General features: G+C 35.2%; 1 protein-coding gene across 1 annotated transcript; it reads left to right on the forward strand.

The window, feature by feature from the left end:
- The first annotated feature begins 3,686 nt into the window (after positions 1 to 3,686).
- Positions 3,687 to 12,368, forward strand: entpd3 (ectonucleoside triphosphate diphosphohydrolase 3). The gene is made up of 10 exons (XM_067392598.1): positions 3,687 to 3,833; positions 5,237 to 5,359; positions 6,589 to 6,706; positions 8,091 to 8,250; positions 8,826 to 8,985; positions 9,301 to 9,528; positions 10,066 to 10,338; positions 11,166 to 11,276; positions 11,422 to 11,556; positions 12,023 to 12,368. The coding sequence occupies exons 1-10, from the start codon at positions 3,777 to 3,779 to the stop codon at positions 12,212 to 12,214; spliced, it is 1,557 nt and encodes a 518-aa protein (XP_067248699.1). The 5' UTR covers positions 3,687 to 3,776; the 3' UTR covers positions 12,215 to 12,368.
- The last annotated feature ends 205 nt before the right edge of the window (positions 12,369 to 12,573 follow it).

The raw sequence follows: 12,573 nt of genomic DNA on the forward strand, positions 1-12,573 counted from the left end.
GTGAATGGTAAGATTTTTATTCTTAAGTTCTTAATTCTAATTGTGATATAGACTAGTGTCTGTGAATATTAAACCGCAAAAAGAATGTTTAAATATGAATCCTGCATGCTCTGTGTGTCAGGAACGAGCATTGCATAGCTGGCTGTGCTGCTATGCTCACGCATGGGTTGATGCTTGCCGCTCCTCAGTCGAAAGATTCTGACGATAGGGTATCCAGCGCTGACTTATATAAACAATCAGCCCTGCCCATTTTGCCGAGATGAAATGCCATTTGTCTGTGCAGTTTCCCCATAGCATTAGCAAAACTATAATGCAATGCCTGTTCCTGTTATCTCAGGGAACCTAGGTTACGTTAGTAACCAAAATATTGACATGTCCACTTACACTTTGTCTACTCCTATGCTTTCCCTGTGATTTTTTGCACCACACACACAAACATGAGATACCTCTGATGGGAGTTAATTGTGTGACACTTTTAATCCTGCCTCAACTACTCTTCCTCAACCAACTGTGACACAATTCAAATTTGAATGGAGCTGGAATTAAAGTGAAATGAAATTCAAAGAAATGAATTTAACTGCGGTTAAAAAATATATATATACAAAGTTTGTTAATACAAAGTTTGTTCAAAAGCTTGTTAATACAATTTTCCGCAGATGGCCACCAAGCATGGTATTTCCATATAGGGGCCGTTTACACAGCACCATTTTCAACTAAAAACTAAAATACAAACTTTAAAAAAATAAAAAAGGGATTCAAAGTAGAAGTTGAAAACTATACCATTATAGTCTCAAAAGTATTGTCTCGTAAACTACACAAAACCTGAATTTGTGAAAACGGTGATGTCATGCGCAGTGTTCAGCGTCAATGAGTACACCCCCTTTGAAAAGTAACATTTTAAACAATACCTCAATGAACACAAAAACAATTTCCAAAATGTTGACAAGACTAAGTTTTATATAACATATGTTTAACTTATTACATGAAAGTAAGGTTAATATAACTTAGAGAACAAAATTGTTAGGTTTACTCAAATTAGGGTGATGCAAAAATAAGTACACCCCACTGAAAGTCTCTGGAGCAAAGCTAAATTTAAGACTACAAATGTGTAATTTAACAAGAATTCAACCACAGGTGAGTCTTATTATTCATTACACTGGTGTCCAGCAGACAGTTTACTATAAAAGGGTGTTAAAACCCCTTCCCATTTCATGCTGTCAGCAATGGCACAACATGGAAGAGAAATGTCACAAAACCTGAGAAAGAAAATCATTTCTTTACACCAGAAAGGTGAAGGCTACAAGAAGATCAGCAAAGCTTTACTTATCAGTGAGAATACTGTAGCAAAAAAGGTACAAAAATAAAAAAAAATATGGAACTGCAACCATCTCACAGAGATGTCCAGGTCGTCTCAGGAAGTTAACACCTCAACAGGAGCGTCGGGTTGAAGAAAATTGGCATGCAAGTTCACTGCAGTTATCTAAAGAGGTAGAAAGCCAAACTGAGGTGTCTATTTCCCTTGACACAATACAGTGTACACTGCAGAGGAATGGCATGCATGGGTGCCGTCCACGAAAGAAGCCTCTCCTAAAGCCCAGGCACAAAAAAGCCCATCTAGAGTTTGCCAGGGCCCATGCTGACAAAGATGTAGACTATGGGGACTCTACACTCTGAAGTGATGAGACCAAGATAACCGTTTTTGGAACTGATGGCTTCAAAACTGTATGGCATTGCAAAGGTGAGGAATGCAAAGAAAAATACATGGTGCCTACAGTGAAACATGGTGGTGTCAGTGTCCTTATGTGGGGCTGCATCAGTGCTGCTGGTGTCGGGAGCTGCATTTCATTGATGGCATCATGAATTCACAGATGTACTGCTCTATACTGAAAGAGAAGATGCTACCATCACTCCGTGCCTTGGTCGTTGTGCACTTTTCCAACATGACAATGATCCTAAACGCACATCTAAGGCCACTGTTGGATTTCTGAAGAAGAACAGGGTGAAAGTGATTCAGTGGCTCCTGATCTGAATTCAAGTTCTGAAGACAAGTTGAGCATCACTCTCCATCCAGCATCCAGTCTCTAAAAGATATCCTTCTTGAAGAATGGAAAAAGATATTTGTTACAAAATGTCACCAACTTGTTCATTCCATGCCTAGAAGACTTGGTGTTGTTATTAAAAATCATGGAGGCCATACAAAGTACTAGATGTTGTAGTTTTTGTTGTGGGGTGTACTCCTTTTTGCATCACCCTAATTTGAGTAAAACTGAAAAATTACTTTACTTTCATGTTATAAGTTAAACAAATGTTATATTAAACTTAGTCTTGTCAACATTTTGGAAATAGTTTTTGTGTTCAATGAGATATTGGTTAAAATGTTACTTTTCAAAGGGGGTAATACTCATTTACGCTGAGCACTGTATGTATTACGTGTTCAGTCTATAGGCGCGTATTGTAGCATCGCCAACTACTGGCCTGGCATGCAATATACAGCATTTTTAGTCGTTTTCTTGGATCCTTGTGGACAGGGATCATTTTCACACTGTTACCGTCTGTACGGGAAAAATGCACTGGCACTTTGGTACATCGGTACGATGTGCAAATGTAAATGTAAAGTCGGCAGACCGAGAAAGTCTATGGGTGGAACCCTGGCATACCCTGAACCCTTCTCGTACTGGGAAGAAGCATCCAAAATGCAACATTCTGGTATGAGTCATTAAGCAGGATTAGTTGGCTGAACTGCCTTTAGAACTGTTAATCTTTTGCTGATTTTTCCCAGGAGTTTGCATTAAAAAGTCAATGAGGATTCCATGCTGAGAAGTTTCTTTTTTTCCTTGAAGGATTCATACCTCACCCTAAACCACACTGCAAATATGGCTCTGTTTTGAAAATGAATCCTGTTCTAGCAGAGAGTTAATGTAATGTCAGTGTCAGTATGTCTCTCATGCGGTCTGTGACTTTCCAATAAAGGGATCTCCTTGAGCGCTGATCACCACAGAGCTCTTTCGTTCATTCTCAGGTTGCTGTAAAGTGCCCCATTAGGATCAGACATAAACAACCAGCTGACCAAGCAAACAAAATAACCCATTAAAAAGGGTTTTTTCAAATGATATTACATGCTTTTAAAAACACCTAATGTGCAGTGGGCCAAAAGAGAATTATGAAAGTATTTTACTGCTCAAATGCCAGTACTCTTGCAAACTGTCTTTATGTTGATTTTATTTCCCACTAATCTAGTCATTATTTTGTACTTTAACATTATTGAATGAAATATTGTTTGATAATATTTTTTTTCTTTACAATGCACTGCTATATTCAAAAGAATATCTGATACAATTAATTCTATATTTTTCATAACAGTTATTTATTGAATTGTGAAAAAAGATTTAAAAAACAAACATAGTACATAAATAGCTAAATTTGACCTAGAAATATTGTTTGATTATTTTCAGAAATGACAATGGCTTTTTGCTTATTAACATCTGAATAGGTGGAGTTTCCAATTAACTTTAATAGAAAGAACCTGCTTATTGGGGGTGACAACCAAGACCCTCCCATGTTGTCTCTTCAGCATGGTCTTTTGCTCATGTACCATCCCTCAGAATGGGTGGAGTTTTTAATGAACTTTAAAAGAAAGGTCCTGCATTGGGAGTGCCAGCCAAACCCCTCCCATTCAGTCTCTTCAGCACGCTTTTTCACACACAAACATATGCACACACACTCTCACACACATCAAAAAACAGTTACAAATTCACAGTCTTGCACGTCTGGACAGAATGATCAATAAGGAGTCCCAGTCCTCTGACCACCTCACTGCAGCCTCACGCAGAGGGGTAAGCAAATAAACCTTTTTTGTTACTATTTTAATGCCATGATTGTTACACGCATGAATGTATTTTGTATTTGATATTTGATATTTGCTATCTTATCAGATCATGTGATATCAGATCATGTAACAAATGTGGGTTCAGATTAATTGATTTGTGTCTATGCAATCTGCAATATCTCTAAAAAAAAAGAGCAATTAAATAATTAATAAATTAAATAATAAATAATATTATAATAGACCATATTACAATAATATATAATTTAAATAGCAATGGCATGGTAAGGTGCTTTGGTTGTCATTCTTATCCAGCTTCTGTGCTGTTATTATTATTATTATTATTTTTTATCTTTATTTTTAAAGATACTGTATGCATCAGTCTGTAAGTTCAAACCGCTAACCACTTTCTTTGATTAAATTAGAAACTGAAACCATAATATGGTTATGGTAAAAGTCTCCAGGATGATGTATTTATATCTGGATGAGTAAGGTACAAAACTGGGTGTGCTCTAGGTCATTTTTAAAGGAGATAACAAAACAGCAATTGACAGAGTGCCTGTGGGCTTAACAGAATGTGAAAAACTTTCCTAAATCTTACAACATAGAAAAAGTGTATTTGTCTGTTTCAAGCAAATGTTAAGAGTGACCTCATTTAAAAAAGTAAAGTTTTTAATGGTTATTAGGCTCAGCAAATAACCCTGTTCCTATCAAAAACACATTATGTTGTCAATTAAAATAAAAAAAATAAAAATAAAAAATGCTTCATTTTGTAACATCTAAATTAACATTAAAATCAAATATTACATTTAATATGAATCAACTTGAAGGTTACATTGCACCTTAAATTTAAAGCTCACCTCAAAGTTGCAACTGCACATTTTAACCTTTTACAATCAGCTATTTATGCTTGTGTTGGAAACATGATTCTTTGGATAAAAAAAGAAACTGGTAACACTTTAGAATAATGGTTCATCATTAATAGGTAACTATGCATGAATTAAAGCAGGACAAATTTGTAGTACTACATTAACTGTAAAAAAGAATTGTTGGTTTAACTTAAAAAAGTAAGTTACCTGGTTGCCTTAAAATTTTGAGTTCATTGAAATAAAAAAATGAGTTAATACAATGAAGGCAACAGAAACTCAAAATATTATGTTATATGAACCACAAAAAAGAAAAATTTTCTGATAACAAATCATGAAAATAATGTTTTTAACTGTAAAATAATGGTCCAAATCACCAGTAGTTCCTGCCGAGTGACTAGACAATACTTGAGTAATTAAGACAATTGCTCACGTCTTAGACACATATTAATGTTGTGAAGAATATTAAGAGTGTTCAGCTATTAGTTTGATGGGAAACTTTGCAGTAAGTTGGGAATTTGATTTGTTCATGATTTTTTGTCTGTAGGTGAGGATGGCAAAAGTGGCAGTAGCTTTGGCCGCCGCCTTTATGCTGGCCAGCATAGCGGTGATCATTTCTATAGCAGTTGTACAAACTCATAAGAAGACTTATGTATCCCGTGGACTCAAGGTAAAATTATCAAATTTGAGCATGCATGATACAAACACCCTATTAAACCAGAGGTCAACCTTGCTCCTGGAGACCCACTGTCCTGCAAAGTTTATATCCTACCTGCTTCAACTTGTGATTTTCTAGTAACTCTGAAGAGCTTGATTAGCTATATAAGGTGAGTTTGATTAGGCTTTGAGATACAAGGTGCGTTCACGCCACCTTGTAATTCCTGTAGTTTCGAGATTCTAGCTTGTAAAAAGCGTTCACGTCCTATAGAGTTCGTAATTACAGCTTGTAAGATGGGAGTTTTCTGAAAGTTCCCAGGAGTACCACGTGACCACTATTCCACCTGACTGCTGTAGATTCATTTAGGCGTTGATAGTGGTGCCATAGAAACACATAATTCCCAGTTCAAGGACGTGAACAGCTCCGAATATAATGTCTTGGAACAAGATTCCAACATCAAAAGTCTACAGGACAGTGGGTCCGCAGGAGCAGGGTTAAAGATCTCTGTATTAAACATACCTATAAATTAGGTACCTTTCAGAGTGTGTAAAATTATGGGACATAAAAGCATGTGCTCAAGAATGAATTTTCCTTAAATTATTAATTTATATTATTTAATCATACTGATTTTCCTTCTAATTATACAGGAAAGTGTAGTGTTTATATTTTCTGCTTATGTAATATTTCTATGATGTGTTGAAAAACAAACATTCCACATATGTTATCACAATATGGGCCACTATTCATTTACAGATGAATAGCAGGTAAATGTGGTGAAAGAATATTATAGACATGACATATGAGTTTCCTGTTACTTTTAGTGAAAACAAATTCTGTTTTTGTAACACAGAACGGAAACCCATTTTCCTAAACACAAAACAACTTTCATGGATAATCACCATTCATGGAGTTATTTAATTCCATACAATGCTGCATCCTTAATCTTGAGATACATGATCTTTTGATGACTCATAAAGTGAATCCTTGAATATTTTCCCAGTGGAAGAATGTGCTTTTGTTTAGTTTCTTTCAAAAGAGCTGGAGGCAATTAGACATGTCTGTTCTTGAGTGCTTCACTCAGTCATGATTTAGACCATGGCAAATTGCTATTCATCAGTTTATTTTGCGAACAGTGCAAATGAATAAGCTCTTTATGGCTTTGCAAGATCTTTAGAATTTGGTTTCAACATGGTTATAGTAATAATGTCGTCCTTCACTTCTGTCATTCTCTCCTTTTCTAGTACGGTATTGTTTTGGATGCAGGCTCATCCAGAACTACCGTGTATCTCTATGAATGGCCTGCTGAGAAAGAAAACAACACTGGGGTTGTAAGCCAGACAAAAAAGTGTCAGGTTAAAGGTACAAATCAGCTTACATAAAACCTTTGATGGTGTACATAAAGAGGCTTATTCTTTATATAGTGACAAAAAGCTCAGAAATATTGGTGGCAATTTCCATGAATACTGTATACATTGGATGACAAATCCCACATTTTTTATCATTCTGAAATTAAACTTGGCATGGTGTTAAACTTCTCATCATCATTTTTTTTTTTTTTTTTTTTTTTATGAAACTAATTTTAATAACCAAAAACATAATGTGAAATGTCTTACATTTTGGTAAAATTTTGTGTGCAACCCTGTTACCATACGATTTTCCTTCTATTACAAAAAAATGCAACATTCTTCAAAGTTTTGAGAACTGTAAAATCATTTGGACCTATGACATGTAAATAATCTCATTCCATTTTCTCAATTTTTAAACAAATAAGTGCTGACTAGATTATTCAAAATCACACGTTCAATCCCGTTGTAGTAAGGATTAAATCAAGTTGTAAAATTGTAAAATTGTAAAATTTTAAAATTTTATCCAAAAAATTGATTGATTGATTGATTGATTGATTGATTGATTGATTGATTGGAAATACAAGTTCCTCAGTAACAACATACTAGCTAAACTCTACTCTACTCTCAAGTGACTGCTCGTTTAGGTTAAACATACAGCCATGTTACTGGCAACCCTGTTACCAAATTCGTACACATTTAAATATATATTAACACTTTATTTTGATGGTCTGCCTTAGACATTAGACAAGTAACATTGCAACTACATTTCAACTACCAGTCGTCTGTCTGCTTAATATCTGCTAACACTTTATTGTGATGCTCCCCCAACAGACATTCAACTGACTATATAACTTTGCAACTACGTCAGCTTATTCTACTAACCTGAACCCTAACACCTAACAGTCTACTACAGTCTACTAAAACTCTAATGAGAGTTAGTTGACATGAAATTTCATAGTTACTTGTAGGTAGTTAGTAGAATGTCTAAAGTAGAAGTGCAACCAAATATATTTATAAACACTGTAATTTTTTGTCTGTTTAAATAAAGTTAATCATTTAATCACATTATGTCGATTTCTAAAAGTAATAATTAAAATTTTTGGTAACGGGGTTGCACAAATATACATATAGAGTGACCTATGAAGTTGATAGTCAACTTTTTCTGAAAGCACCTCTTTTAGTCAACATTAAAAATGTACACTTTTATGGATTAAAAAATTAGTTTTTACTATTAAGAACTATAGATTAATGGATGAAATATTTTATCATTATTAATATTTGGTTTGTGAGTAGAATTCTTTACTCTTTTTACTGAGCAATAGTAGGAAGTGATAGAATAATAATGTAACTTAAAAATATACATATAGAACTTATACAATGTAATGTGTCTTTTCAAGGCCCAGGAATTTCAGATTTCGGTGTAGACGAGGAACAGGACAAAAACACATGGCAAAGTTTAAAACTTTGCATGACAGTGATGTCCAAGGCCATTCCCTCCCATCAGCATAACTCCACCCCAGTCTTCCTTGGGGCAACAGCAGGGATGAGGCTCCTACAGTAAGAATGATATTAACAAAGTCCATTCATCTTTTTAATAATATTTTCTGTTTACGTTCTTACCTATTCATCGCAAAACAGCCTATTTATGTATCAGTAGAGCCTTTTGCGATTATACCAAAAGCTCAGATGATCATACAGTGTAAAATATAATAAAAATATTATCCACTTTATTTCTTCTGATTCATTAGTCGCTATATATTTTAATAACTAGAAGAATAACAAAGTGCAGTAAAACTATTTGTGCTACAAACCAGAGTGTTTATGTTATGACAATGCAAAAATAATATGGTAAAAAAAAAAGGTTTTTGAAGTGATGACATAGAAGAACCATTTGTGTGGTTCAACCAATGTGAAGAATATTTTTATAATCTAAAGAAACTTTTTCCTCTATAAAGAACCTTTTGTCCAGTGAATTTATATACTGTATTTAATATATATATATATATATATATATATATATATATATATATATATATATATATATATATATATATATATATATATATATATATATATATATATATACACTGACACCATGTGGGCTGCATCTTTTCCAAATCTTTTTTACACAGTATGAAAAATGAAGAGACATCCAACACTATCTTGAACGACATGAAGAACTACCTTAGCTCTCTTCCTTTCAATTTCCAAAATGCTTCCATCATCTCTGGACAGGAAGAAGGCCTTTATGGTTGGATCACAGTCAACTACCTGATGGGGAACTTCCTAGAGGTCAGTTCATGGAATAGTTTTTTTATGTTGGTCTTTGGAACTAAATTATTTCATCTCAGAATTTGTTTGGTTACAGTTTCATCCTAAATGTATGTTTTTAAACAGCATAAATGTTTGAAAATTTAAACCTTTCAAAAGGTCTCATACTGTAGCCCAGTTATATGTCTTAATTCAGAACAGAGTCCTGTTATCTTAAAGGTATGAGGTGTTCAAGCCATTGGAGTCATCTTATGACACAATATTGAATCTAAACCAGAAGTGGACAACAGAGCTTATTTGAACTTTTACAATTTTAAACTTTAGTGTGTTTTATAGAAAAATCTTTGGAATTCCTGGGTACATCCTCATGGGGCTAAGACAGTTGGTTCATTGGACTTGGGCGGAGCCTCCACCCAGATTGCCTTTGCTACTTCTGATGATGCCAAAGGAGAAGATATCATTAAGGTTTCGCTCTATGGCTATGAATATAACATCTACACACACAGTTTCCTCTGCTACGGCAAAAATGAAGCTGAGAAAAGAGTTTTGGCCAAACTTTCAAAGGTACAGTATGCTCATGTCATTAAAGTAAATTTCTGAATGGTCCTTCAACCAAAATATGTGTTTTATTTAGGATACCTTAAGTCTTCTTGCTTCGCACCACCATTAATTATACTAAGACATTGATCACAAAATTGTGTAAAACCTTTCTTAGAAAATCCATTATTGCTGATGCTGTGCGATGCAATTAAACCCATAGATTATGCTTACCATTTCCCCAAACGAGCCACGTCAATACTTCAGTCATTTAATGTAGGGTTGAAATAGAGGGATGAATTACATTATGTTTCCCTGATTTGCTCTTATGTGAAATCTTCCAGGAAATTTCATACTAATTAGTTACAGGATAAACCATTATCTATTGATGCATCATATAAACTATTATCCTAGCATTAAAAGTGACTAGTATTAAACAAATGTCTGTAACCCCTCATTAGAATAAAGTTTTTGGCCTGTCCCACCTCAGAGGTCTTGTCAGATTTACACTATTTATAATTCATTTCAGTTGTCTAAAACTCTTTGAATTGTTTTCCTTTTCAGCAATCCACCAACTGGACTAGTGTGACACACCCCTGTTATCCTTCTGGCTATGACATCTCCTTTCTTGCAGAGGACATTTTTGGAAGTGAATGTACAAAAAAGGAAGTTCCTTCGAGGTATAGCCCAAAGCGAAATATTACTTTCTTTGGACAGAGTAACCCTGAACAGTGCAAAGCCTTGGTCAGGAGTATCTTTGACCTGACATCCTGCCAGGGAGCTGAAAACTGCTCCTTCGATGGAGTTTATCAACCACCACTCAGTGGAGACTTCATGGTAGGCATTTCTCTTTAGTTAAGAAGGGACAGTTTACCCAAAAATGAAAATTCTGTCATTATTTACCTAATTTCATGTCATTCTAAACCTGCATGTCATATGTTTCCAACTCCGCTCCTGGATGGCCCCTGTCCTGCAGAGTGTAGCTCCAGCCAGCTTCATAACACCTGCATGGAAGTTTCTAGAGCTGTGATCGAAATCACCCCTATATCTTCTCTATTAACTACATTACTCCATTAATATAGTCCACTTTAAGTGGTGAATGAATACGAGTGAGTGAATTCAGACACTGAGTGCACCGGAAGGGCTACTGCTTTTACAGAGTTTGTGCTTGCCTTTTAATAATGATTTGAAACTTGGCAAACTGGCAGCTCCAGTAGTAATGGAATATTTTATCTTGAACTCTGTCATGGAAACTAATATGTATAAACCTTAATTAAACAATTACTGATCAATCAATTAAAAATATATATACATATACCTGTACGATATTATGCTTTACCCACATTGGACCAACAGTTTGAAAAATGGTTGGATGGATGATTCAGCTGCGAGCGCCATCTTCTGGCGAGACGCGAGAATTCATTAAAGACCTCGATTAGCTTATTCAGGCGTGTTAAATTAGGGTTGGAGCCAAACTCTGCTGGACTGTGGCCCTCCAGGAACTGAGTTTGACACCCCTGGTGTAGATGAACCTTAATAACTTGCATGTTTCTTGCATGTTATTGAGACCAAATGTTATGACATCTAGCCTGCACTATATTGCACACATTTTTTGGTAAACCATTTCTTTCATATCTATTAAAGAACTTATTTTTCTGTCCTAGGCTTATGCAGGGTTCTACTGGACTGCTTGGGCTCTTAAAGTAGAGGGTTCCCAAAGTATGGAGACATTCAACATGAACATGAATCTGTTCTGCTCAAAGGACTGGAAAAGTGTGAGTACCAGCCAACTGCATAATCACGACTAGCAGGAAAAAATAGACTGGGAGGAATTGGTGTTGTGGTTCTTTGTGTTACATTTATTATATACGTGTACAATCAATAAACCTACCTTTTAATGCCCCCCTCCCCCTCCTTTAGCTCAAAAAAAGCAACAACATCAGTGACATCCATCTGAAGTCCTACTGCTACTCTGCAAATTATGTGCATACCATTCTTGCAGATGGTTACAAGTTTAACACGGACAACTGGAAAAATCTCAATTTTCAGAAAGAGGTACATTGCATTTCTATTGCATTTTTTATGTTTATCATGAGAAAGGTTTAAGGTTACAGTTTAGGATAAGATTTTCTGGCCACTCACAATTTCTAACAGAATTTCTTCCCTTTAATTCTGAACAAAGGTAAAGAGTAAACTTTTGTACCAGTCAACTGTACAAAATCTATCAAAGGATTATTGTTTCAGTATAACTTGTGGCATGATGTTGATTACCACAAAATTTTTCAAAAACTGGTCCCATTTGCATCCATTGTAAGTGGCATATTTGCTGTGAAAATATTTATTTGAAATGAAATATTCATTTAAACTTTTCACAGCAAATGCATTTCTGAGCACCTGATTTCTAAGGAACATACACTTCAAGATTCAGTGGATGACTGTAATGTGAAATATCTGCAAATCAGCTCTATCCAAAATGGTGCTTTAAATTGGACCTCTTCATTTTTCTCTTTGTGTTTCATAGGTAAATAAGACCAGTATAGCTTGGTCCCTTGGCTACATGCTTGCACTTTCCAACATGATCCCAACCGAAGGGAAAATCATCAAGCTACCCATAAACAATGTTCTTTTCACTGGACTCCTCCTCCTGTTCTCTGCTCTGACTATTATCACCCTCACATACCTCGTCATTGCTCTGGTGCGATTCTGTTATTGAGGTTTTTGTACTGACTTCCCATCTATACTGCACTGAGTTCTCATCTGTAGGACTAGTGTCCCACTTAGGGAGGTTTTGGAAACCAGGAAAGATGCTGATGTGTCAATGCAGATGCACCTGCTAGAGAAGGATTTTAATTTTGGAACCTGAAGGTCTTGAATGTCTAGCGGTGCTATGTAAAAAAAAAAAGAAAAAAAAAAAAAAGACACCTGATGTGAACTTATTAAATGTCATTCTATCCAAAAAGGGGCGCACAGGTCTTTCTAGTCCAGGAATACAGTGGCAAGCTCTTGTACTGTGGATCTGAATAAAGAAACTGAAGACAAAGTAAAGGTTTTAGCTTATATACAGTAAAAGTA

This window comes from Chanodichthys erythropterus, chromosome 2, assembly GCF_024489055.1.
Source record: "Chanodichthys erythropterus isolate Z2021 chromosome 2, ASM2448905v1, whole genome shotgun sequence".
Classification (NCBI taxonomy): Eukaryota; Metazoa; Chordata; class Actinopteri; order Cypriniformes; family Xenocyprididae; genus Chanodichthys; species Chanodichthys erythropterus.

Coding starts and splice junctions, on each gene's coding strand:
- entpd3 (XM_067392598.1), top strand. CDS start 3,777: ATGATCAATAAGGAGTCCCAGTCCTCTGACCACCTCACTGCAGCCTCA. Junction 8,986..9,300: donor TGATGGGGAACTTCCTAGAG/GTCAGTTCATGG, acceptor TGTGTTTTATAG/AAAAATCTTTGGAATTCCTG. Junction 9,529..10,065: donor TTTTGGCCAAACTTTCAAAG/GTACAGTATGCT, acceptor TTTCCTTTTCAG/CAATCCACCAACTGGACTAG.